General features: G+C 36.4%; 1 protein-coding gene across 3 annotated transcripts in view; it reads left to right on the forward strand.

Moving 5' to 3' along the window:
• Positions 1-27,628, forward strand: part of NAA35 (N-alpha-acetyltransferase 35, NatC auxiliary subunit) — a 105,584-nt gene that overhangs the window by 45,792 nt on the left and 32,164 nt on the right. For all 3 annotated transcript variants that reach the window (XM_053576890.1, XM_053576899.1, XM_053576908.1), the window contains exons 7-12: positions 243-309; positions 388-431; positions 2,181-2,231; positions 3,192-3,275; positions 4,148-4,262; positions 22,749-22,927. In XM_053576890.1, the coding sequence (XP_053432865.1) occupies positions 243-309; positions 388-431; positions 2,181-2,231; positions 3,192-3,275; positions 4,148-4,262; positions 22,749-22,927 (540 nt within the window). The remainder of the gene's footprint in view (positions 1-242; positions 310-387; positions 432-2,180; positions 2,232-3,191; positions 3,276-4,147; positions 4,263-22,748; positions 22,928-27,628) is intronic.

Consider the following 27,628-nt stretch of genomic DNA (forward strand, 5'->3'; position numbering starts at 1 on the left):
ATAATTAAATGCAGGTATATTTGAGTTGCCTAAGGTGAAGCAATTGAAATGAAGGACAGAGACAGCATTAGAGTATGGTTTTACATATAGGCTATAAGGAAAGCCTGGATGTGTGATAGCAATATTTAGACAAGCTCTTAGGATGACATCATTTCTATTTTCTTATTAAATAGTGATTTTATTTTATAAGAAAAATATGAAAAATAGTAATTCAAGGACCTGATTATTCCCTTCTTGTATAGGAAGATTTTCAGTCAATGACTTACGGATTTAAAATGGCTAACAGTGTGACAGATCTCCGAGTTACAGGTAAAATCATTTATAAAGATAATTCACAAGTTTACATTTTATTTATTCCCTTTTTAAACTGATTGTTTCTCTTTCTAGGCATGCTAAAAGATGTGGAGGATGACATGCAAAGAAGAGTAAAGGTATATTGGTTTTCTCTTTTCTATGGTATAGGATTTTATTCTTTTAAATGTCAGATTAATTTTAGTTAATTACAAATAGCTAGTAGTATCCAGCCACCAATCTCCTTTATATGCTATACCTTTTCTATAATGAATTTGAATACTGCTAGAGGGGTTTCTGAGAAATTTATGTAATTTTCAAGTACTGTCATTCCCTTACTATCCTTGGAGGATTGGTTCCATGACCCCTAAGGATACCAAAATTTGAGAATGCTCAAGTCGCTTATATAAAGTGGTGTCGTAGTTGCATATAACCTATATCTCTAGATTATTTATAATACCTAATACAAGTAAATGCTATGTAAATAGTTGTTATACTGAATTTTAAAATTTCTAATATTTTTTATGGTATTGTTATTTTTTTCTGAATATTTTCAATTGGTGATTGGTTGACTCTAACCCTAAGATGCAGAGAGCTGAGTGTATTGAAAATTTAACCCTCTCGATTCTTTCATTTGATTGCTAATGTTCAAGACTTCTAGTATGCTATTTGCAGAATAGTATTTTTCTCCCACTAGTGTTTTGTGTTCCTTAAAGGTAAGGATGGTCTTTACAACTTTGTATATTTAATATCTGGTACAGTATCAGAATACAGTAGGTGAGCTTAGTAAATGGTAATACTCCATATCTGGTAAAAGTCTTCTTGATGACATCCTTCAGCTGGATGCTTTGATAATGTGCCTTTTTTTGACACAGAATCTCACTGTCGCTCTTAGTAGAGTGCTGTGGTGTCACAGCTCACAGCAACCTGAAACTCTTGGGCTTAAGTGATTCTCTTGCCTCAGCCTCCCAAATAAATAGGCGCCCGCCACAATGCTCAGCTATTTTTTTGTTGTAGTTGTCATTGTTTTTTAGCTACAGGTCCAGGCCAGGCCAGGGTTCAAACCCATCGGCCTCAGTGTATGTGGCTGGCACCGTAACCACTGTGCTACAGGCGCCGAGTTGATGATGTGCTTTACATAGAGATTAACAAGGGGAAAAAGTTATACTTTCACTATTTTTTTTACATATATATAGGAGTATGTTTGTCATGTAAACTTTACATTATTCTCTTTTTTAAAATTTTTTCATTATCCAGTGAATTAGGCAATTAAACTTACATAGTGCCCACTTTTAGATGAGGCAAATACTGCTCTAGGGAATTAAGTAACCTTTGCCTGAGTCTTAAGGACATGTCCTTAGCAAGTGGCAGCTCCAGGGCTAGAATCTATATCTTCTACCATATCTTCCTATGGAACTGCCCTGGTATTTTGTCAAATAAAATTATCAACATCATCACTTAAATTAACAAAATATTTTTCATTTTGATATAAAACAGGTCAGTATTGACCAGGCAACTTTCTTTTTATGATGTGATTTTTATAATGGTTAACTATATTTTTCTAATGGGTTGGTTTTGGAAGCATCAGGAATTTCAGTAAATAGATCCTTTTAAAAGAAAGTATACTCTGTGCTATATACTTTTACTTACGTTATTTCATTGTTAATGACTTAAGCTGTTTTAAGCTTATAATTTATATCAAAATGAACTTTCTGTATATGTCATTAATAGGATGGAATTAAATACAAGACACAGCTTTTTGTCTACAAATATTTTTCCTAAAAGTAAATTCTTCAGAATACTCAATTTTGTGCTTTATCTTATGTATTCATAATTGAATACTTTCTGAGGTTTATATTTATTTTAATTCACTTCTTTTAAAATTTTAGAGTACTCGAAGTCGACAAGGAGAAGAAAGAGATCCAGAAGTTGAACTAGAAGTAATTGAACTTATTTTCTGGTAGATAATATCAGAGAAGTCTACCTCTTAATGTTGTAGTTTTATGAACTGCGTTATAATTTATGGAAGCCCTTTTTAAGGTATTTCTTTAAAAATTAGACATTGCAAGGGATTTTATTTCCCTTGTATTTATTTTGATAGAATGATAATGCAGCTCTTTCAGATACATGATTGCAAAACTCTTCAATATTCCTATGAGGTAGGAAGAAAAAAACAATCTTTTATAGATGATGCATCAAAACTTGGCAAAGCTCAAGAACTTCCACAATATTAAAAGTTGCTGAAACTTTGTTGAGATTATCTAACTCTGCTTAAAATACATTTTAGTCAGACCTTTCTAAAATGCTTAACTAAGTTAGCTTTTTTTTTTTTTTTTAGAGACAGAGACTCACTGTGTTGCCCAGGCTAGAGTGTTGTGGCATTAGCCCAGCTCACACAACCTCAAACTCCCGAGTTCAAGCAATCCTGTGCTTCAACTTCCCCAGTAGCTGGAACTACAGGCGTCCACCACAATACCACCTAACTAGTTTATTCTATTTTTAGTAGATACGGGGTCTTGCTCTTTGTCAGGGTGGTCTTGAACTCCTGAGCTCAACTAATTCTTCTGCTTTGCCCTTCCAGAGTGCTAGGATTATAGGCCTGAGCCACTGTGCCTTGTTTAAATCACCTTCTTTGAGATAATGATGTAACTTTTGACTTAAGAAAATAATCAGTCCTGTTGATATGGATAGAAACTTTATATTTCTATTTCAAAAGAATAGGCTTTGTTTTGTTGTTTTCTTCAACTCATTTTTCAGGAATTTAAAAGCCTTTAAGTGAAGATGTGTGCATGTAGTAAGTTATTAATATTGAGATTTAGGAGTTAAAATAATACATTTTAAAATAAAATTCTTTTGGCAGTCTTTACATCATTTAACTTCTAGTTCTTTCTTGTTTTTAGCACCAACAATGTTTAGCAGTGTTCAGCAGAGTGAAATTTACTCGAGTGTTACTGACAGTGCTTATAGCCTTTACTAAGAAAGAGGTAAGGGCATTTACTATAATTTGTCTATTTTAGTGATTTTTGGATGGAGTGCCTTATTGAGACTTTTCCATTGATGTATTCCTAATCTCAAATACACAACACTAGCATTTGATATTTACACCAGAGTAACCCTGTTGATTTTCTTAAGTCACATGAATTTTATATTCTATTACTTATTAGTAAATAAAACAATAGAAGCTGAATTGCTTGTGGGTTGTCATAGTTTGAGAACTGAAAAGGAAAAATGAAAAATTAGAGTTTTAGGTAAGCCCTGTTCTTCTCTTGAATAGAAGAGAAAAAAGGATAATGAAAATGATAAGAATTTTAGTAGACCTACTCTTCTAATTAAGTGTTGGGCTTATATAAAAACAAAAGCAAGCTTTAAATAGTGAACATTTTTTTTTTTTGGTGTATTTTTATATTAACTCAAGTTAATTAAAGACTAATTTGTGAACAGTTAATAAGTGGTGAATAGAGATCCAACCTTTACCATTGCTCTAACTTTAGTAATTCTATTTTTTCTTATTTGTTCCCCACCATGATGAACAACATAGTAGAATTATTGATCAATTTCCCATTTTCCAATCGATTGTATCTCTGGTTTTTATTATAAAAAAAAAAAACAACCCAGAAGTATTTTCCTTTTTCTTTTCTTTTTTAAGGGTCCTATAAGATATAGATGTCAGTTGAAAAAAAACCCAATTTCTATCCTAACAGGATCTGGGCATCCTGTATTAAGTGAATAGTTTGTGAAAACCAATGTCATTATAGCAAGCATTTAATTTCATTATTGTTTATAGGATTTTCCTATTTAATGTATATCTTTCAGTGAAAGAATATGTAAGAATGTTTTTGGTGATTTATTTGCTTAGACCAGTGCTGTTGCAGAAGCTCAAAAATTGATGGTTCAAGCAGCAGATCTTCTTTCTGCCATTCATAATTCATTGCATCATGGCATCCAGGCCCAGAATGATACTACAAAAGGAGGTAATTGTTCATGATTACTTTTACTCTTTTTTCTTCTTTTTCGTCCAACGTACATAATGTTTTTGGTTTGTTCTAAAATTTCAATTTTTAGTCTCTTTGGACCTTGAAGTGTTTTACTCCAGAGACTTATGTAGAGTTTATGCTCCCTTTTTAAATGTATTCTATACTGAAGAACAGTATCGTAGAACTTGGCTATCTCCTGAATCGTACATTAAGAGCCAGGATTGTCTAGCCTTTTTTCTTCTCTGCTACACATTGGAAGAAGAATTGTGTTGGACCTCACATTAAATACACAAATGTTAATGAAAGCTGAATAGCAAAAAAAAAAAAAAAATGGTTCATACATACTTTTTGTCATATCCCAGTTAGTGGTCTTGTGATTAGGAAGGCAAGTTTTTACTGATTCATACTCTTTTTCCTTTTCTACCTCTCCCCTCCATTCAGGGACAAGAGTTGTATTTCCTTTTCTATGAATTTTTCTTTTTCTTTTTTTTATTATTAAATCATAGCTGTGTACATTAATGTGATCATGGGGCACCATACACTGGTTTTATAGACCGTTTCACACATTTTCATCACACTGGTTAACATAACATAGCCTTTCTGGCATTTTCTTAGTTATTGTGTTAAGACATTTATATTCTACATTTACTAAGTTTCACATGTACCCACAACTCTTAAATAGTTTGAAATCTGGTGCAACAATACTTTTACGAAAACCACTGTACAATACATGACTTCAAAATAATTTGTTTGTTGGACAGTAGCTCAACAAGAAATTAATGATGCAAAATGGCCTTCCAGATTACTAAAATGTGATGTTTCTTTTTGCCATGTCTGACTACTGTGAGTTATTTTTTATATCTGCAGCCAAGTAAACTCTGAGATGATAATTGCCAGAGGATCATTACTAGCTGTAGTTGTGGCTTCCCTGTATTTTAAACTAGTGCTAAAAATTGCTTGTGTGTGTATTCTCCACTGATTGTCGGGGCTATAGTCTGCTTACAAGTAAGCTTCAGGAAAGTTATTTACATAAAATTGGCTTGAATAAACTTTTTAAAAATGTAATCATATGACGAATCAAGTGAAATTTTAAACTTATGGAATATTCATCATGTGCTTAGTTTTCTGTATAATATCTGGTAGTTGGCTTAACATTGTAATTATCCTTTATTCATAAAGCCACATAGTTCTGTAATTAAAAAGTTAATATTTCCTAGAGAAATGCAAATCAAAACTACTTTGAGATATAGCCTAACCCCAGTAAGAGTAGCCCACATAACAAAATCCCCAAACCAGAGATGTTGGCATGGATGTGGAGAAAAGGGCACACTTCTACACTGCTGGTGGGAGTGCACACTAATACATTCCTTCTGGAAGTATGTTTGGAGAATACTTAGAGACCTAAAAATAGACCTGCCATTCGATCCTATAATTCCTTTACTAGCTTTATACCCAGAAGACCAAAAATCACAATATAACAAAGACATCTGTACCAGAATGTTTATTGCAGCCCAGTTCATAATCACTGAGTCATGGAAGAAGCCCAAATGTCCATCGACCCACGAATGGACTAGCAAATTGTGGTACATGTATACCATGGAATATTATGCAGCCTTAAAGAAAGATGAAGACTTTACCTCTTCATGTTTACATGGATGGAGCTGGAACATATTCTTCTTAGCAAAGTATCTCAAGAATGGAAGAAAAAGTATCCAATGTACTCAGCCCTACTATGAAACTAATTTATAGCTTTCACATGAAGGCTATAACCCAACTATAGCACAAGACTATGGGGAAAGGGCCAAGGGAGGGGGGAGGTTAGGGAGGAGGGAGAGTAATGGGTGGGGCCACACCTACAGTGCATCTTAGAATGGGTACAGGCGAAACTTACTAAATGCTGAATACAAATGTCTACATACAATAACTAAGAAAATGCCATGAAGGCTACGTTGAACAGTAGCCACCCACCTCGGCCTCCCATAGTGCCAGGGTTACAGGCGTGAGCCACTGTGCCTGGCCAAAAAATGATTTTTCAGATGGGCATAGACTGGGTGTGGTGATTCGTGCCTGTAATCCTAGCACTCTGGGAGGCCAACATGGGTGGATTGCCTGAGCTCAGGAGTTTGATACCAGCCTGAGCAAGAGTGAGACCCTGTCTCTAAAAAATAGCCTGGTGTTATGGTGGAAACCTGGAGTCCCAGTTACTAGGGAAGCTGAGGCAAGAGAATCGCTTTGAGCCTAAGAGTTTGAGGTTGCTGTGAGCTTTGATGCCATGGCACTCTACCAAGGTGACAAAGTGAGACTCTGTCTTTAAAAAAAAAGTCAAAAATAAAGTAATGGGCATAATTTGTAAAGAGGAGACAATAGCAACAAAATTTTAGAAGCTCATGAACAGAAAGGCATTGACTTAGCTTTCTCCAGATAACTGAATTCTTAGCCACTCATAGGGGAAGTCAAAGACAACCTAGTTTAAACTATAGACCTTCTGATAAGCTTCATTATTAATTTTATTAGTTTATCAGATGCCTTTTGAAAATTTAGCTGAAGACATGAGAACTGGTTGAAAATTGTTTTAGAAGCTGACATTTTCTTCCTCTGTTTTGCTGGGTGATATTCCTAAATCTCAGAATACTAAAAGTTTATTCTCGGAAGTAAAAGAACAGAAGGATTTTGGGCTGAGGGGATATGAGGCCCAGTTGAAGGATGCACACTGTAAGAGAGTGAAGTGAAAAGTTTAAAAACTTACTTAAATAACCTACTTTCCTCCCCTCCATTCAGCTTCTAGAACAGTGTAGCCAGGCTTACGCACTCCACTTAAAAGTGTAGAAGATTCTTCTTAGGGAAATCTGACAAGCCTAAGAAGTGGAGAAAAACAATAGCAAAATCTGAATTTACTGACATAAGCAGTTCCCTAGATAAAATGACTTGACTGAAGGTTTGATCTGTATTCACAGAGCTCTAAATGGGGATTTGGGGGTGTGTTCCAGTTTGAAATCTGAGTATGTAGTCAAAGTTAGAAATCTCAAGCCTAAAAGAAAGAGGAAAAACCAGGCAAGCAAGCAAAATATCATAAAAGAAATCAGAAAAATCAATACATATGTAAAACAGGAAAAATGAATATAAAAGGAAACAAATTTAATATTTCTTTGAGATTGAAAGTATAAGAGCAGAAATGACAAATAGGAAGCTTAAATACAAAGTTGTGGAAATCTTAAAAGGAGAGCTAAAAATGATAAGATGAAAGTAGAAAAAGGAGAAAAAAGGTAAGAATATTATGGGATGACTCCAGAAGTTGTATGACTTAAGAATAAATAAATGAATAAGATAAATAAAGGATAAACTAATCACAGTTGTTCCAGAAACAGAGATCAGAAAATAGAAGCAAACAGAGAAAATCATTTAAGAAAATTTCCTGGAATCAAACAATACAAATATTGAGATTGAAAAGACCAATAGTTGGGCGGCGCCTGTGGCTCAGTGAGTAGGGCGCTGGCCCCATATGCCGAGGGTGGCGGGTTCAAACCCAGCCCCGGCCAAACTGCAACAAAAAAATAGCCGGGTGTTGTGGTGGGCGCCTGTAGTCTCAGCTGCTCCGGAGGCTGAGGCAAGAGAATCGCGTGAGCCCAAGAGTTAGAGGTTGCTGTGAGCCATGTGACACCACGGCACTCTACCTGAGGGCGGTACAGTGACACTCTGTCTCTACAAAAAAAAAAAAGAAAAGACCAATAGTCTATGGCCATACCACCCTGAATATGCCCAACCTCATCCAGAAAGGCCAATAAAGAACTGCTTTGCACAACCAGGGTGAAAATTGACCTGTGTCAAGGGATATAATTTTGAAATTTCAGAGTAATGGCAACAAAGACCCTAAGAGGTATGAATGAGACAAAACCAAATTTTAAACACAGAATTAAGACAGAAAATCATCATACTTCTCAGCACCAGTAGTGGAAACTAGAAATCAAGGAAGTAAAAACAAAAGTTGGGAGTCACACTTCCTGATTCAAAACATGCACAAAGCTATAGCAATCAAGACAATGTGGTTCTTACTAGACATTCATAGACATAGATTAATGGAATAGAGTACAATCTAGAGCCCAGAAACAAACTCTCATTTTTATGCTCAATCGCTAATTGACAGGAGTGATAAGACAATTCAGTAGGGGAAAAAAAGTCTCTTCAACAAATGGCACTGGAACAGCTGGGTATACACATGCAAAAGAATAAAATTGGATACTCCCTACCTCCCCACTACACATTATATATAAAAATCAACTCAAAATAGGCTAAATGTAAGAACTAAAACTGTAAAACTCTTAAAACATAGACATAAATCTTAATAACTCAATAAAAGAAATTGAAAAATTGGGCAAGGAATATGAATAGACATTTCTCCAAATAAGATATGCAAATGGTCAATAAGTACATGAAAATGTGTGCAACATCAGTAGCTATCAGGGAAATCCAACCAAAATAAAGATACCACAGCACACCCACTATATGGCTTTAATCAAAAAGATAACTAGTGTTGCAAGGATATGCAGAAACTGGAACCCTCATACATTGCTGGTTGGAATGTAAAATGCAACTTCTATGCAAAACAGTCTGTTAATATCTCAGACGTTCAACATAGAGTTATCCAAGATTAGGTAGATCTTGGATACAAGAAGTTCCCATCCTAGGCATATATCCAAGAGAAATGAAATTATATATATCCATAAAAAACTTACACACTAATGTCATAGCAACATTATTCATAATAGCCAAAAGGTAGAAACAGCCCAAATATCCATCAGTGGATAAATGGATAAATAAAATGGTATGTCCATCCATTTATTACCCACATTATTTGCCAATAAAAAGAAATGAAGTACTAAAGAACCTTTAAAAGATTATGCTACATGGAAGAAGCCACTCCCAAGAGACCACATATGGTATGATTTCCATTTATATAAAATATCCAGAATTGGCAAAACCAGAGAGATAGTAAATTAGTGTTGCCCAGGACTGGGGTGGGGGCTGGATTATTGGGAGGAGGCAAAGTAGGAGAATGATTGCTAATGGCTATAGAGTTTCTTCTTGGGTTGATGAAAATGTTCTATATTTGATTGTGGTAGTGATTTCATATCTCCAAATGTATAAGAAAACATAGAATGGTATACATTGAATATGTGAGTTATGTGGTATATTAATTATATCTCAGTAGAATTGTGAGTGAAAGAAAATCACCGGATTGTTTTCAGAATTTAGGCAAAAGGGTTTTGAAACAGGGTCTTACTATTTTGTCCAGGTTAGACTGCAGTGGCATCATCATAGCTTATTGCAACCTCCAACTCCTGGGTTTAAGTGATCCTCCTCCCTCAGCCTACTGAGTAGCTGGGAGTACAAACATGTGCTCCCACACTCAGCTAATTTTAAAATTTTTTGTGGAGATGGGGTTTGCTCTTGCCCAGGTTCGTCTCAAACTCCTGTCCAGCAGTCTTCCTGCCTTGGCCTCCCAAAGTGCTAGGATTATAGGCATGAGCCACTGTGCCCAGCTAGGAAAATAGTTTCTAATGTTGGATTCTATACAGAAACTATCATTTAATTTTGAGGAAAGGTAATTTCAGGCATCTAAAGGGTCAGAAAATTTGTCTCCCCAAAGTGTTAGAAAATTAAAACATTGGAGTAGGCCAAGTGCGGTAGCTGACACCTATAATCCTAGCACTCTGGAATGCCAAGGCAAGCAGATTGCTTGAGCTCACAAATTCGAGACCAGCTTGAGCAAAAATGAGGCTCTGTCTCTACTAGAAATAGAAAAACTGAGGCAAAAGGATTTCTTCAGCCCAAGAGTTGAAGGTTGCTGTGAGCTATGACACTACGGCACTCTACCCAGGGTGACAGCTTGAGACTGTCTCAAAAAAACAAAAACAAAACATGGGAATAAATCAAGAAACATGGGATTAGGGAATATGAGAATTCAGCATAAGAGAATAATGAAGGATATCTCCACTGTGGTGATGAAAAGAGATCACAAGATACTTACTGAGCCCCATATGTAGACAAGTCCAGATTGGAGGAAGTCACAAGGCTGTAGCAGAGACGTCTCCGAGAAGATGCAAGACTGGCTGTTGCCAATGAAATTGAGAGTAGCTGTTGTTTGATGGGTGGAGAAGAGAGTTAAAGAATAGGCAAATAGTTTGAACTTAAGAAACAAAGTAACAAAGAAACAAAAAGTGAGACAATTACTATCTTCAGAGTGTGTATGAAAGTAAAAGTTACTTCTGTGTTTGTATTGGTCATAATGGTGGAGATGCTGAATATGATCATAACCAAAATTATCTATATTGAAAGTGAGGGAATAAAAGAGTACTTAAGTGTGTGATTTGTATATACTTGTAGAACAACTTATTTTTTCATTTTTTCGCATTATCTCTGACTTCTTCCTAAGGAGAATATAATGTAAGACTGGAAAAATATAAGGTAGTACTATAAACTTGTTTAGCAATATTTGGATAAATAACACCACAAATAGCTAAGGGGAAGTGGAGGAGATTGTTTTTGAGAAGAGAGAAATAATGGGGTTGGGTAGAGAAAGTGGGCAGAGAAGTGTTGGTTTTAATAAAAACGTTCAGTTGATTTCTTGAGCTACATACATGTATGACTGAAAACTAAATTTAAAAATTTGTATTAAAAATGTAGTAAAATGCAATTTAAAATATGTTGGTACATCTATACTATAATATGGCCTCTTTTTTTTTTTTTTTTTTTTTTTAAGACAGAGTCTTACTTTGTAGCCCTTTGTAGGTGCTGTGGCGTCATAGCTCATAGCAACCTCAAACTTTTGCACTCAAGCAATTCTCTTGCCTCAGCCTCCCAAGGAGCTGGGACTACTGGTGCCCACCATGATGCCTGGCTATTTTTAGAGACAGGGTCTTGTTCTGGTTCAGGAAGGACTCAAACCTGTGAGCTCAGGCAATCCACCCACCTCAGCTTCCCAGAGTACTAGGATTACAGGCATGAGCCACCACACCCAGTTGGCTTAATTTGCCCTGCTTGTCAGTGTATGTTATTCAAGAGAGGTGGAGCTGACTTCATTTTAAAGTCATACACCATTAGAGAGTACTAGATCATGGTGTGCTAATGCCAGGAATTTGAGATGTTTACTCTTTTAATTCATGATGATGTCTTCTTTTTAAAAAGTCCACATACATCCGTACGTGTGTAGTTATGTATGTCTAATCTAGATGACTTCTGGTTTAGTGGTGATACAGTGAAGATGACTATGATGCTTCCATTTCCCAATACCAACTGAAAGCTATAATAAGGGATGTGAGAAAGAGAATCCTTCCATTGTTTTAGGAAATGTGAAACACAATATGAATCAAAATAAAGGGCTGCCAAACACAGTGGGACCAGGAGAAAGAATATTAAGAATGAACAGGGGCAGTGCCTGTGGCTTAAGGAGTAGGGTGCCGGTCCCATATGCCGGAGGTGGTGGGTTCAAACCTAGCCCCGGCCCAAAACACACACACACACACACACACACACACACACAAAAGAATGAACACCTAGATTTTCTTGCTATAAACATAAGTAGACCCCTGCAAAGGACAGTGTTTTCCAAACTAGTTGGCATAATGCACAGGACAAAACCAGGAATTCTTGTAGAATAATCATGTATGTAGAATACTTAATCTGACAGTAGGAACCTATGTGACAAAGGATGTGGGGCTCTACCAGAAAAAATATGCAGATATTCTATCTTTGTTTCTGCTGGGTGATGGTGAAGATACTGTGGATGTCATAGCCTATTAATTGGTCATCTTTGTCAGTGAAAGAGAGAGGAGGATAACCACTCCTGCATGCTCCCACAAGCACATCACATTTGGCTTATGGCAAGTCAGTGAGGCTTTTCCTACTAGTCTAAAGTAATATTCTAATGCCAAAAACAGGTTCAAGAAGTACTGCTTCATGATGTTATAATCAAAAAAGGAAACTGCACAGTATTTTCATGTACATATTCCCAGAAAATGAGCAAAGAAAAAAGGAAAACAAAAAACCAAATGAAGATCATAATCTGGGAACATTTTTCTACAAAAATTCAAAGAATGTATTAAAAAATAAAATGGCCTCTATAGAACAAGAGCAGAAAGTGAAAATATTAAGACCAAAGAAAGAAATAATGAATAATAGAAGATGGGGAGTAAAGTAAGCAAGTAGAGACAGGGAGAACAATCCAGAGAAAAATCCTAAAAGGAAAGTAAAAAGTATTCTACACATTCCTGAAAAGCTATAAAGGTTATGGAGATCAAGGCTGAAGAAATAAACCAAATAAAATGGGTGTAAACAAAGGAGATTTGAAATATTAGAAAATAATAACTCCAAAAGATTTAATATAGGCCACGTATGGTAGCTCATGCCCATAATTCTAACTCTCTGGGAGGGCGAGGCAGGTGGATTGCTCGAACTCAAGAGTTTGAGACCACCCTAAGCAAGAGCAAGACCCCTTCTCTACTAAACTAGAAAAACTGGGTCTTGTGCTGGTTGCCTATAGTCCCAGCTACTTGGGAAGCTAAGGCAAGTAGATCGCTTGAGCCCAAAGGTTTGAGGTTTCTGTGAGCTATGATGTCATGGCCCTTTAGCCTAAGGCAATAGAGTGAGACTGTCTCCAAAATAAGTAAATAAATAAAGAAGATTTAATATACTTATAATTGATGTCTTTTCAGAAGTGAATTAGTAACGAAACAAGTAAAAAGAATTTAAAATATGAGACGTTTGTAGAAAGGAGAAAGAACTAAATTCATAGATACAATGGAGAGGCTATAATGTGTTTCATGGAAAATTGATATAGTAAGATATAGCCCAATAAATTACTTAAGATCTAAAGCAACAATTGGCTGGGTGCAGTGGCACACATCTCTAATCCTAACTAGCACTCTGGGAGGCCAAGGCAGGTGGATCACTTGAGTATAGGAGTTCAAGACCAGCCTGAGCAAGAGCAAGACCCTGTCTGCACTAAAAAAAAAAAAAAAAAGTAATTGGGTGTTGTGGCGGGTGTGTGCCTATAGTCCCAGCTACTCAGGAGGCTGAGGCAAGTGGATCTCTTGAGCCCAAGAGTTTAAGATTTCTGTGAGCTATGGCACCATGACCCTCTACCCAGGGCAACAGAGACTTTGTCTCAAAATAAATAAATAAAGCAACAATTATCCTTGTTTCAGAGTTCTTCAAATCAGCATTCAACACATTTGGATTCACTACTTCCCAAGTAAGGTGAGAAGGATATACAGGAGGGCAGCTGAACTTGGGTGCCCTAAGCCTAGATGGGATGGAGAGAGGAACTATGTGGGAGCAAACTGGCACTGTGTGTCAAGAGCCTCAGTAGCTTGAAAAAGGAGTCTATGGGGAAGCAGCATAGTGCTGGGTTTTGGAGCCTGAAGTTTCTAAAGAATGGAGAAGAGGGAAGCATGGGGATGGGAGCCCGGGCTGGGTAAGAAAGACATACTCATGTTGGAGGGGCTTGCCATAAAGTGCTAGAGCCAGGTAGATTAATGGAGGCAGCTGTGTGCAGGGCTATCAGAGACCAAGCCAGGTAAAGAGGGCACCTCTATATGGTAGTACCCTGGACAAGGTTTCACAGCGTAAGCATGTTGAAAGGATGTTGGGTGTCAGATCATAAGTGAAGAGCTGTCTATCCAAGAGGACAGGATAGTAGGGGATGTCAAAGTGTAACTAAGCAGGAAGACAAGGGTGTTTGTGTGGAAAGTTACCCCATGTGGGAAGTTGTAGCCTAAGCAGATGAAGGAAAAGCTTCCAGGCAGAAAGATGTCCTGGCATGGGGTATCAGAGCTTAGATAGAGTGAGTAAAGCATCTCTGCAGGGATGACCTCCAAATGTAGTAGAAGTCATGGTTGCCTTGCATATTAGTAATAAGAGATTGTAGTAGGCTGAATGATGCCCCCCCCAAATATCAAGAACCTAATTCTTAGAACCTGTAATTATTACTTTATTTAGCAAAAGAGGTCTTTACAGTTGTGATTAACTTGTGGTTATTATAATGAGATAATATTGGATTATCTGGGTGGCCCTGAATATCATCATCGTAAGTATTCTTCTAAAAGAGAGGTAGACAAATATTTGACACACAGAACATGAGAAGGTGATGTGAAGACCATCATTGGCATGATACAACTCTAAGGAAAGAAATGACAATTGCTACTAGAATCTGGAAGAGGCAAGCAATGGATTCTCCTCCATAACCTTCGGACAGAGTGCTACCCTATTGACATGCACTGAAACTGATGTTGAACTTCTATGACAGAATAAATGTTTTAATCCACCCAATTTGTAGTAATTTGTTACAGCACTCCTAGAAATGAATGCCAAGATTGATTACATATAGGGGAATTGGTCATACATATAAATGAATTGAGAATCATTATAGTGCCAAGTTTCTCAGAGTTAGGGAATTGAAAGAGATTGAATTCTGTGGTATTGGATTAAAATTAAGGGTATGGTTGTAAGCTGATGGTTTCTAATATATATAGATTGATGTAGACATGTTAACATGTGTATGATAGGTATGTATGTAAACGTGTATATCCATGTAACTACATAGATTTTCTAGGTCTGTCATGAAGGAGTGTTCGATCTTTTTTTTATTTTTTCTCTGCTACCCAATGGAAGAAGAAGAGTTGTTGTTCATTGGTTTTACTGCATTCTCCAGAGGCCCAGCCTAGAGGTCTCTCTTCCAGCCCTTCCAATAAGTTTGCTATTCCCCATAATAAATGCCTTTTTGCTTAAAAAAAAAGAAAAAGAGTTGTTGTTGGCCACACATGAAGTACACAAACACTAATGAAAGCTGATTAGCAAAAAATAGGTCCATGCATACTTTTCATGATATCTGACATAACAGATAAACCAAAAAAAGTCCTTCCGAGATCAGCATGCAGCCCAGGGGCTTTAGGTTGCATACTCCTGATCTAGAGAGATCCTGAGAACCAGTGGTAACCCCATATAAGTGAGTATGCTAGCATCCACATCTTGTTTCTTAAAGACCATTGACCGCTAAATGCATTTAGGGCATTTTGGAGAACTGGCTGGTTCCAAGCCTGGGGCAACATAAGAACAATGCGAACCTAAAACAACTTATTTCAGAAGTGAATAAACACTCAAGGAATGCTAGGAACATGTCAGTTAGATCCTCAAAACAACTGGAAGAGGTGCTTACACAGGCCAAATTATGGAAAACTTGAGTATCAAAGTAAAGAATTCTGACAGATCATAACTTGACTAAAAGAGGAAGCCATTCCATACTGATATAAATAGGCAGTTTAATTATGATGAACATATTTATGTTGGTGACCCCTGGGTCCCCCAAATATTAATTACAGAAGTGTAAAAGAGTACAGTGAAGTGGCCTGTTGGATACCTCCTTAATTAAGTGATCAAAGTTAACATCAGCAGTAATGAGTCAAATCATCAATTTGCTGATAAGACAGTGGTGGGAGTGTAGCATCACTTCTGTGATATATTCATAATTTGTATCTTGAGAAAACGAGACAACCCCACATTAAAAGGCAGTATGCAGAATTACTAATTTTTTAGTCTTCTAAGATGTCAGTATCATAGAAATCAAGGAAAGACCCAAGAACTGTTCAGGTTGAAGCAGAATAAGAGAGAATGAAATTAAATGTAACTTGTGATTTTGACATGGATTTGAACAATTTGCAGAACTTGAATGAGGTCTGAGAATTAGATGGTGGTAAATGGTCAGTTTCTTAATTCTGATGATTGTGATCATATAAGAGTATGTTTTTTGTAGGATTAGCATTGAAAATAATAGCGGTGATTTGGTATTGACAGGACTTGAAGATCTACTGTGAAGTTTTGAGATGGTTTCAGAAGAAAAAAGTTCACCTTAAAGCAAAAAAGAAAAAAAACTGTGTTGATAGTTTTGGTATGTGAATGGACAGATAATGGTTGATCAGTATTTATCAGTGACCGAAAGGAGTGAAGTATTAATAAATCATGCAACATAATGGATAAATCTTGGAAACATGTTAAGCAAAAGAAGTCAGATACAAGAGAGTATGAATGTGTGAATTTTTGTTTAAAAGTAAGAAAGACTATAGAGACAAGTTCCAAGGTTGCTGGGTATGGAAGTGATTGACTGACAAAGGGCATAAGCAATGTTTTGATGTGGTGTTTATATGGTTGTACATATTTTTCAAAACATTGAACTGTACATATTTAATGTTTGTATCGTATTGTATGACCATTACACCTCAGTAAAATTAGAAAAGGGGTATTAACACACAAAGAAGAAAACTTAGAGTAGTGCTTAGTTCTCAGGACGTAAACTGGAGATCACAAGTGGGCAGGAGTATACTCTTTTGTTGTATTTGAAACTTTTAAAATCATTTCCAAGTATTACCTGTTCAAAATTAGTAAACTCAAAATGTCAAAATGTGTAGATTTACATCTGGCCAGTCATTAGGGTAGAATATTGAGGCTTACAGTTGTGGTTTAATACTCTTTTATAACATTTTTTTATTATGATAAAATGTACATGACATAATACCATTTTTACTAAAGTATACAATTTACTAGCCGTTAAGTACCACCACCATTCATCTTCAGAACTTTTCATCTTCTCAACTGAAATTCTGTACCCTTTGAAGAGTGACTCTTCATTCATTCCTCCCCACAGCCACTATTCTGTTAAAACTTTGTCTCTTTGAATTTCACTATTCTGGGTACCTCATTTGAGTAGAATCATACATTATTTGTCCTTTTGTATCTTGCTTATTTTACTTAGCGTAATGTCACAACTTTTTATAAAAAAATCGAATAGCCAAGAAGTGCAGAATTAACATACCTAAACATACCTGAACAATGCAGTAGCTTCTGCATTGTTTCCCCAAATTCCTTCTAACTTTAGGGCAGCCAAAACCCATTATTTTAATAAACCTAACTATAAATTGAGTTTTTAACTTACGAGAGGTGTATTGAATAAATATTACATAATGTCCATCTCTTCTGACTAATGCTCATCTTTAATTTTCACATCTAATTTACTTTTAGAATAACTTTGCTCAGTAAAACCAGAGTGCAATGTTACTAAATCTTTTTACCTTTTATGCTGGGGGAAGAGAAGGATGGGGAGAAGTTGGTTAATGGGTACCAAAATACAGTTAGGAAGAGTAAGTTCCATTATTTGGTAGTATACTAGGGAGATTATACTTAACTATAAATTGTCGTGTGTTTCAAAATAGCTGGAAGAGCAGAATTGAAGTGTTCTCAAAACAAAGAAAGGATACATTTTTGAGATAAAGATATGTACACCTACTGTATATCAAAAAGAAAACTTCTATCCAATGACCTAGTGCTGTTGTTAATACTTTTCTGCTATAGTTATGAAGACCAGTGATCTAACAGAAATTTTAGTAATTCATATACTTTAGACCAGTGTGTGTAATGTTTTGGAAATAGTGTTTATATACTTTTATTTCTAAGAGAGTGCAAGTGTGAGGGGAAAATTTGGCATTCTTATACTAACTGGTTTGTAGCACTTCATATATGAAGTATTTTAACAGGAAAGCCAAGATAATTTGCGTATGCCTACAGACTTATAGTATCAGAAGGAAGCCTAGAAATTATTATTTAATTTGTATCCAGTTCAATTCAGGAAAAGTTAATTGAGCATATGCTAGGTAGGAAGTGATACAGATTATAATACTTTCTGAGCTTATTACGGGGCATCAGAGCCTGTTTAGGGTATTTTAATATGAGACGGTCTGAGATAGTGTGCCAGCAATATGAAGGAAAACAGGAAAATGTTAGAGTAGTTTATTCTGGGAGGGCATTGGGTCTGATAATGCTTCTTTTCACTTTTCATAGTTTCTGTTGCCTTGAAACCAAATGCAAACTGTTGGTTACGTTTTAGCCCCTCTCCTATTCAACTTTAGTTTATTTCCTGAATAATGACTTTGATCTTTCATTATATCTTGGTGCTTACTCTCTTTTCTAGTCAAGCAACATAAGATGTCTTGTATAGACATCCTCTGCCTGAGATTGAACAACAGCTGAGATTTATTAATAAAAGTAGTAATTAATAGCCATATGGACAATGTCCAGAATGATGTGGGGAAAAGTTTTAAATATACAGAGAATTCAGAGGAGCATACAGATTACTTCTTAGTTTATACATAAGAACTTTGTTTCCAGTTTATTTGTATGTGTCTATTCTTTTTTTTTTTTTTTTTTGAGACAGAGCCTCAAGCTGTTGCCCTGGGTAGAGTGCTATGGCATCACAGCTCACAACAAGCTCCAACTCCTGGGCTCAAGCGATTCTCCTGCCTCCGCCTCAAGTAGCTGGGACCACAGGTGCCTGCCACGACCCCCGGCTATCTTTTGTTGCAGCCATCATTGTTGTTTGGTGGCCCGGGCTGGATTTGAACCTGCCAGCTCAGGTGTATGTGGCAGGCACCCCAAGCCGCTTGAGCCACAGGCGCTGAGCCAATATGTGTCTATTCTTATTCGCTAAGTTTGGAGAAGCTGGGTCTTGGAAAATTGTAGCTCCCTAAGGAAGAAAGAAAGAAAGCCATATTCTCTATCTTCTAGACTTTTAATGTGCATGGAAACTTTGTCCTGAGGAGCATTTTGTCTGTTGAATGACTTAACTTCTCATCATTTAGGTCTTTCCTTAGACTTCACTTCTTCTAAAAAGTCTTTCCTCTAATTTTTCCAAGGATTAAGTGTTTTTTGTTATGCACTGAATTGTAATTCTTACTGTATTTGTCTGGACCAGTGTTTCTCACCTGGGGCCTCTCAGGGATATTTGGCAATGTCTGGATCCATATTTGATTTTTACAATAAGGATTTTCACAATAAAGGATGCCAAAGCCACCTAGTAAGAAGAGGTCAGAGATAATGCTAAACACTCTACAGTGTGCAGGACAGCTGAATTAGTTTCACACATTAATACTTTATATTGCACTTTTTTTGTTTTTTGTTTTTTTGAAACAGTGTCTCACTCTGTTGCTCCAGGCTAGGATATTATGGTATCAGCCTAGCAACCTTAAATTTTTGGACTGAGCAATCCTCCTGCCTCAGCCTCTCGAGTAGCTGGGACTACAGACACCCACCACAACACCCAGTTCATTTTTTCTATTTTTAGTAAAAGTGGAATCTCATTTTTGCGCATGCTGGTCTCAAACTCCTGAGCTCAAATAATCCTTCTGCTTTGGCCTCCCAAAGTGCTAGGATTATAGATATGAGCCTCAGTGCTGGACCCTATTCAATTTCTATAAAAACGAATGTAAGCTGGGTGCAGTCACTCACACCAGTAATCCTAGCACCCTGGGAGGCCAAGGCGGGTGGATTGCCTGAGCTCACAGATTTGAGACCAGCTGAGCCAGAAACCCTGTCTCTTAAAATAGCTGGGTGTTGTGGTGGGCACCTGTAGTCCCAGCGACTTGGAAGGCTGAAGCAAGAGAACTGCTTGAACCCAAGAGTTTGAGGTTGCTGTGAGCTATGACGCCATAGTACTCTACTAAGGGGGACAAAGTGAAACTCTGTCTCAAAAAATAAATTAATTAATCAATTAAATATGAATGTGTATGGAACATATTTGTTTCCAATTACTATTTACTTCTTTTCCTTACAGAGTTTCATGAATAGCTATTATCCATTTAATTTTCTACTTGTGATTTAAGGCCTAAAAATGTATATATTAAGAACAAAAATATTTCTAGATAGGCTGGGCACCTGTGGTTCAAGCAGCTAAGGTGCCAGCCACATACACCTGAGCTGGTGGGTTCAAATCCAGCCTGGGCCCACCAAACAACAATGATGGCTGCAACCAAAAAATAGCCAGGTGTTGTGGTGGGCGCCTGTAGTCCCAGCTACTTGGGAGGTGGAGGCAGGAGAATCACTTCAGCCCAGGAGTTGGAGGTTGCCGTGAGCTATGATGCCTCGGCAACTCTACCCAGGGCAACAGCTTGAGGCTCTGTCTCAAAAAAAAAAAAAAAAAAAAATATATATATATATATAAAATAGATAGATAATAATTTCATATGCATTTAGAGTATTTTGAGAGAAAGTAAGGGTAATGCAGTGAGCATCTAGATTCTATGTGTTTATCATTAAAGCCCCAAAAGTATTCACATTGGTATGGTGAAGAAGCTTCTTACAGGATTGGCATGACTACTTTTATGTTAGTTCTAAATGAAGCCAGTTCTTGCTTTCAAAGGGCAAGTGACACAGCCCCACACAGTGTAGTAGTGTATGTACAAAATACTACTGGAGGATTGTGAAGGAGAGAGCATTCAAGCTGTGTTACGTCTGCTAGGCTAAGAATATGGAGTAGGTTTTACAGGTAGAGGAATAGTTTGTGTAAAAGTAAAGAAGTATAGAGAGTGTGATATTTGTGAATCACTGTGTTTGCTTAATGCTTTACAGTACTTAGGGAACAGGAAGTGTTAAAAAGATGATTTTCAGTAAAGATAAACCCATGACTCTCATATAGCTATAAAAATGTTGAAGATTTTATTAAATTTATTTGATGTTATAACTATTTAAATGAAAATTAAAAGCAATACAGATTTATATAAAGTAATGTTGAAATAAATTGCAAATGGAAACAAAAATGGGTTTTTTTTCAAAAAAAAATGGGCAGGAATGGGCAGGAATTGAATAAATCTATACTAGAAAGGATGAAATTTGGATGGGTGTCAGTTACCTACAATTTACAGATTTGTAAAATAGTTCCCATAGAATCAATATGATAATGCAGTTTCCACTGGGGTACGAAATTATTTTCTGTGGGAATGGTAGAAAATTGTAAAGTACCTTCGACTTCTCTACCCATGCTGTGTGTGATTAAAAAGTCAACAAAATTTTTGGATTAGGAGAATGAAGTCAGGCTGTGCTTTTACATGAAACAACTGAGGTAGGAATGTACAGGATTACTTTAGTGAGGGAGTAGTCAATACAGTTAGGCTGTTGGCAGTGGTGTTAAGAATGAAGAGGAAGGACAGATTCAGTAGATTTTAGGAATTAAAGTCCTTAAGACTTACTGACTGATGAACTTAAACATTAAAGGGTGAGAGAGGTTTCCAACTTAAGCAATTGTAAGAATAGTGGGCCATTTTATTGAGCAAGAAAATGAATATAAGAGGAGGAACAATGTTAGGGGAAAGATATAGGTAGTTTTGGAAATGAGGTGATATGCCATACCAAGGTAGAAATGTTATTATACAGTTTGAAATCATAGATTTGGCACTAAGTAGAAAGATTGTGAGCCAAAGATTTAGTCTTGGAGTTATCAGTTAAATTTGAATTTACATTAAAATAAGTAATTTCAACCTCTTACTTAGGAAGGATTTAGTAAGGAGAAGAGAAAGAAGGCCAAGAACCCTGAGGAGACATCTTTATTTACATAGTCCTAAAGAAATTATGATGTATATCTCTGGGACATTTTTATAATTTGATTGTTATTCTTCTCATTCTTAATAATGACACTTATTCAGCTTTAATTTTATCTTTCATTGACATCAGAAACAATTTTTTTCTTTAGGTTGTAGCCTTTTTATAGCCCAGCAGAACTTTGAATCCAAAGTTCTTAATCACATCTCATTTCAGGAATATACTTCATTTTAGATTTTTAGTTGAGAAAGACTTGGTATGGAGCTTGCACTATTGTGAAAAGTGACATCGTCAGTAGACAGAGAATGAGAAAAAGAAACTCACTCTTAAGTCTCTTGTAGTATTTTCTTTAAAGCATTGTGGGTTTCTGTAATCACATCTTTGAACCAAATACATTCCAGACTCATTGAGGGCCGAGGGCTGTGCTGCTCTGCTAGTCTAAATTATTATATAGCTAAGTTTAAATTGATTCTACTATTCAGTAATTGAGGGGAAGAGAAATGTTTCCATTTTACTGTTCTTCACAATTCATAGTTGGCGTAACATTCTCCTTTTTTTGAGAGAATTACACTATACTAACTCTATTTTATCTCATTCTTGTTTTGAAGTTCATTTTGAGATAGAAAACTTCATCACTACTACTACTACTTCCCTGTAGGTAGGAAGTATGATTTTAGGTTACTAAATCTGCTCATTTGATTTTCTAAAAACCTGTACATATGGTTATATTAAGTTATAAAATCTATTTAGAGGCTTTTATGATTAGAATCGGAAAGGCTGGCTCAGCCAAACAACAATGACAGCTGAAACCAAAAAATAGCTGGGCATTGTAGTGGGCACCTGTAGTCCCCGCTGCTTGGGAGGCGGAGGCAGGAGAATCGCTTGAGCTCAGGAGTTGGAGGTTGCTGTGAGCTGTGAGGCCACGGCACTCTACCCAGGGCAACAGCTTGAGACTCTGTCTCAGAAAAAAAAAAAAGAATTGGAAAGGCTTTTGAAACTTGCATTTTTTCTTTTGCATTTGTGATTTAAAATTCAGAGAAACACTGAGAAATCTTACCTTCTTTTTCTTTATAGATCATCCGATTATGATGGGTTTTGAGCCCCTTGTTAACCAGAGGCTACTTCCACCTACTTTCCCTCGATATGCAAAAATAATTAAAAGGGAAGAAATGGTCAACTATTTTGCCAGATTAATAGATAGAATAAAAACTGTCTGTGAGGTTGTGAATTTAACAAATTTACATTGTATCCTGGTGAGTACAAATCTCTGTTCTGGACTATAACTTTGGCTTGTCTTCTTTTTAATTGGTACATAATATGTGTAATTTTTCGTATTTATGGAGAATCTTAAAACAAAATAGTTGATCACTTTTTGCACACTGTCACAAGGTTAATATTTCTTAATAGATTACCTGTTAATGATAGTACTGCTTACCACCTGTGTTTTGATAGCTAGAAGATGAAGTGTTATATTCATATGTATGTATCTATTTAATCCTTAAGGATTTTATAGAATCGTTTTTTAGAGATTAAGAAGCTAAAGTTCAGAGAGGCAAGATGATTTACCCAGTTTTTAAGAATGGAGTTTGAACTCTGGATTCTGTTTTCAAAACCTTTTACATAAATGTGTAATGTGTGTGTATGCATATGTGTACCATATACACATAAACTTATGTGTAAGTATGTAAGTATTTTTACATATCAAAATGGTATCATGATATTTGGTAACCTGCTTTTTTTAATGATTTATCCCTGTTTGATGGGCATCTTCCATGTCAACAAGTACATGTTTTGACATTAATGGCTTTGTGATATTCCATTGTAAGCATATTTTAAAAGTTTTTTCAATTTATTCATCTTAAATTATATTTAGGTCATTTTCAATGTTTCAGTGTTACAAACAATACTAAGATGAACATATTTGTAGGTAAATTCTTATATCATGTATTTCTTTCTCCTTTAAGATAAATTTCTAAAATAAAGGAAGTTGCTGGGTGAAAGAGCATGCACATTTTTAAACTACCACATTTTGGATTAATCTTTTTTTATGGATTAAAATGTTAAAAAGGGTTATTTTGAGAATACTAAAATACTCAGGGATCAGCTGTTTAAATGGTAAAGTTACAGTGACTTATATAAGGTTAGAAGAAAGGTAGATAATATGCAATGCAATAATATTGTTAGGAAATAAGTGTACACTGAAGTGTGTTATGTAACTGTGCATGGATAAGCGTTTGACTGTTGTTACTGTTGAGCATGTTGTTTCATGCTCAAGAATATAACTGCTTGCCCTGTGTCATTTCCTCTGTGAAGTCTTCCTTTTGGGTTGTAGGTTGTCACAAGTACCGTGACAACCTTGAGATTATAAAATATCTAGTTTAGGGCAGCGCCTGTGGCTCAAAGAGGTAGGGTGTCAGCCCCATATGCCAGAGGTGGTGGGTTCAAACCCAGCCCTGGCCAAAAATCGCAATATATTTTTTTAAATATTTCTAGCATTTAGCATCAGTGTCTAGTCTATAGTTGATGGCAGGTAAAGTTTTGTGCTTTTGTTTATGTTCTGTTTTATAATACCCCTTTCTTCCCTTCCATTAATTCTTTGTCATGAAAGCCCAGCTTAAGTCTTCGTTTCTTATTGAAACTTACGCTGGTTATGCCTTCATTATTTTCTCTTTCATTGCTTTCTTCTTAGTAATTTGCTCTTATTCTGTCATAAGAATCACAGAATCATAACAGTAGGAAAGATTGTAGACCTAAGTCTTTTTTTTGTTTGTTTGTTTGTTTGTTTGAGACAGAGCCTCAAGCTGTTGCCCTGGGTAGAATGCTGTGGCATCACAGCTCACAGCAATCTCCAACTCCTGGGCTCAAGCAATTCTCCTGCCTCCACCTCCCAAGTAGCTGGGACTACAGGTGCCTGCCACAATGCCCGGCTATTTTTTGGGTGCAACCATCCTTGTTGTTTGGCGGGCCCGGGCTGGATTTGAAACCACCAGCTCAGTGTATGTGGCTTGTGCCTTAGCTGCTTGAGCCACAGGTGCCGAGCCATAAGTCTGTTATTTTACAGCTAAACAGAGTAAGGTTCAGAGAACTTGTAACCAATTAAATGACCATACCGACATACTAGGAATTAGAATATGACTTTTTTTTTTTTTTTTTTTGAGGCAGAGTCTCACTCTTGCCCAGGCTAGAGTACAGTGGCATCATCCTAGCTCACAGCAACCTGAAACTCCTGGGTTCTGGTGATCCTCCTGCCTCAGCCTCCCTAGCAGCTGGGACTACATGTGGCCACCATGATGCCTAGCTAATTTTTCTACTTTTTAGTAGAGACTGTCTCACTGGTCTCAAACTCTTAAGCTCAAGGGATCCTGCTGCCTTGTCCTCCCAGAGTGCTAGGATTACAGGTACCTAGCCGTGTTTTTAAACATCAGAGTACTACTGCAGAGATTTTCTTATTCTTTTTTGCCACATTTCTTTTCTAATCATAATTTATTATCACGTGGATATAGATTTTTCACCTGATTAATTGTAAAGTCTTTTTAAATGTAAACAACCTGTTTACCCATTTCATTCTTTTATATCCCCTAAGGTTATACATTCTTTATGTATATCATTGTTTTATCAGTTCTATTCTTAGTAGACAAATGAACTTTTAAAAAAAAAAATAAACAACTTGACTTGGGTCATGATGGGCTTCTGATATTGAAGGCTAAGTTGTCTGCCATTATGTCAGTGACTTTGAGCAAGCCCTCTAAGGAGACTGTGGTCCATTCTAGGTACTTCAGAAGACTCACTTTGGTTCTTACCAGGCAGGGTAGATAGATGAGGCATTGTCAGTGATCCTTTGGATGTTTCTCAGCAAGCCTGCAGGATTTCTTATTAAAGAACTTGATTGCATAGATGTCTGAATGGGCTTTTTTTCTGATTTTTTTTTTTTTTTTTTGCAGTTTTTGGCCAGGGCTGGGTTTCACCCCACCAACTCCGGTATATGAGGCTGGCACCCTACTCCTTGAGCCACAGGCGCTGCCCCTTCTTTCTGATTTTCAGCTTCATAAGAGCTGATTGAGGATTGAGAAGTGGGGATCGGTTATGACAGACTTTGAACGGGCAGAATCATAGACTTCTGGCAGACACATTCTGCCTGTGACCTACATTAGTACTTTAGCCTTGTGTGTATGAAGACTAAGCAGTAGTTCCAACAGGCCTTTTTACTCTGGTACCACGTTGTTATCTCTTTAATAAACATTCGTAAAAGTTTTGAGAATATTAAAGGAATAGGGCTTTTTGTTTATTTATCAAGTATTGCAGGCCAAAGAAAGAGGGAACAAGGAAAAGTTGTTAGTCTTGCCCACCTACTACCAGTAAAATATTTTCTGACCTTAACCTCTTTTCCCTAGTTTTAACCGTCTGCTAACACAGAGCACACCCAAAGCTATTAATATTAATCAGTCCTTTTGCATCAAAATTTTCTTGGAGCTTGTATCTTTAGTCTGTTCTTTACTGTATTTATAGTAGGTTTTCATTTTTAAATGAATTACTGAACTTCTTTGTGACTGATCTTCTACCTGTCCATATAAATAATCATTTGGTTCTTTGACTCTATATCCCATTCCTTCATTTTGCTTTTACTCTACACTCCTACTCAGTTTTTTACTGTTGGTTCCTGATTATTTCCCTGAATCTCATCTATATTCATAGATGTTCCTGATCCTGTTGTTCTGTGATCCCTTCTGTTACCACTCATTGCTTCTTAATCCACTGCTCCTCTCACTCAGTAAAACTCTTAATCCTGTGTTAAACTAGCTGGGTATAGTAGTTTGCACTTGTAATCTGAGCACTTTGGGAGGCCAAGGCCGGAGGATTGCTTTACGCTGGGTATTTGAAAATTAGTCAAGTGTGGTGGTATGTACCACTGCTAGCTACATGGAAGACTGAGAAAGGTGGTTTGCTTGAATCTAGGAGTTGGAGATTATAGTGAACCATGATCGCACCCCTAAACTGCAGCCTGAGTGACAGAGCAAGACCTATCTCTAAGTAATTAATAAACAAAATAATAATAATGAGTGTCTGCTATTTTGGATATATCTTTGATTGGGATTATCATAAATACAATTTTCACAGGTACCAAAATGCCCAACTTTGGGATTTACAAAATGTGGATCAAATTAATAATTTATAAGAAGATCCATATATAAAAAAGGGTGTGATTGTTACATGTCTAAGATTTACAAGGGATGTATAAAACAACATGTAGGTGTGTGATTAGGAATGATACTTCGAAAAAGTATAAAAGTTTCCATTTTTCCATCTTACCTCCGCTAGTTAGATGAAATTAACACCTAAGTTGTCAGCACCTACAACAGGATTTTAGTAAAGGGAGAAATTAATGTGAATTATGTAAGAAAGTACAACACAAGGGTTGAAATTGATCTGAGTCTTGAGGAATGAGTAGGATTTCAATAATGAAAAAATAGGAGAAAGGACTTTTCTTGAAGTGTGAGCAGTAATTATAAACTACCAGGTCAGTAAGAAGAGCATTCTAAGTGGAGCAGTGCCTGCATGTGGAATTATGAATTAAGAATTTGGATGAGTAGGTATGCGTCATTAAGGTCGAACAAAAATCACAAGAACCAAATGCTGTTTAGTTGTGATTAGATTCTAGAGCCATTGTATGTTCTTTCTTTTTTTTTGCAATTTTTGGCTGGGACTGGGTTTGAACCCACCACCCCTAGCATATGGGACCAGCATCCTACTCTTTTGAGCCACAAGCGCCACCAACCATTGTATATTCTTGAGCATAGAAGTGAAATGATGCAAATGAAAGTCTTTCTTGTATTAGTAAGCTAGTAGAATAATGCAGATGAAAGGGGATGAGTACCTTGAGCCAGGAGCTTGGCTAGTAAGTATAGAATGATCAAATAAAATCTTTTCTTTAAGTCCCTAATTTCTATAATCAGTCA

The sequence above is a fragment of the Nycticebus coucang genome, chromosome 2 (assembly GCF_027406575.1).
Source record: "Nycticebus coucang isolate mNycCou1 chromosome 2, mNycCou1.pri, whole genome shotgun sequence".
Classification (NCBI taxonomy): Eukaryota; Metazoa; Chordata; class Mammalia; order Primates; family Lorisidae; genus Nycticebus; species Nycticebus coucang.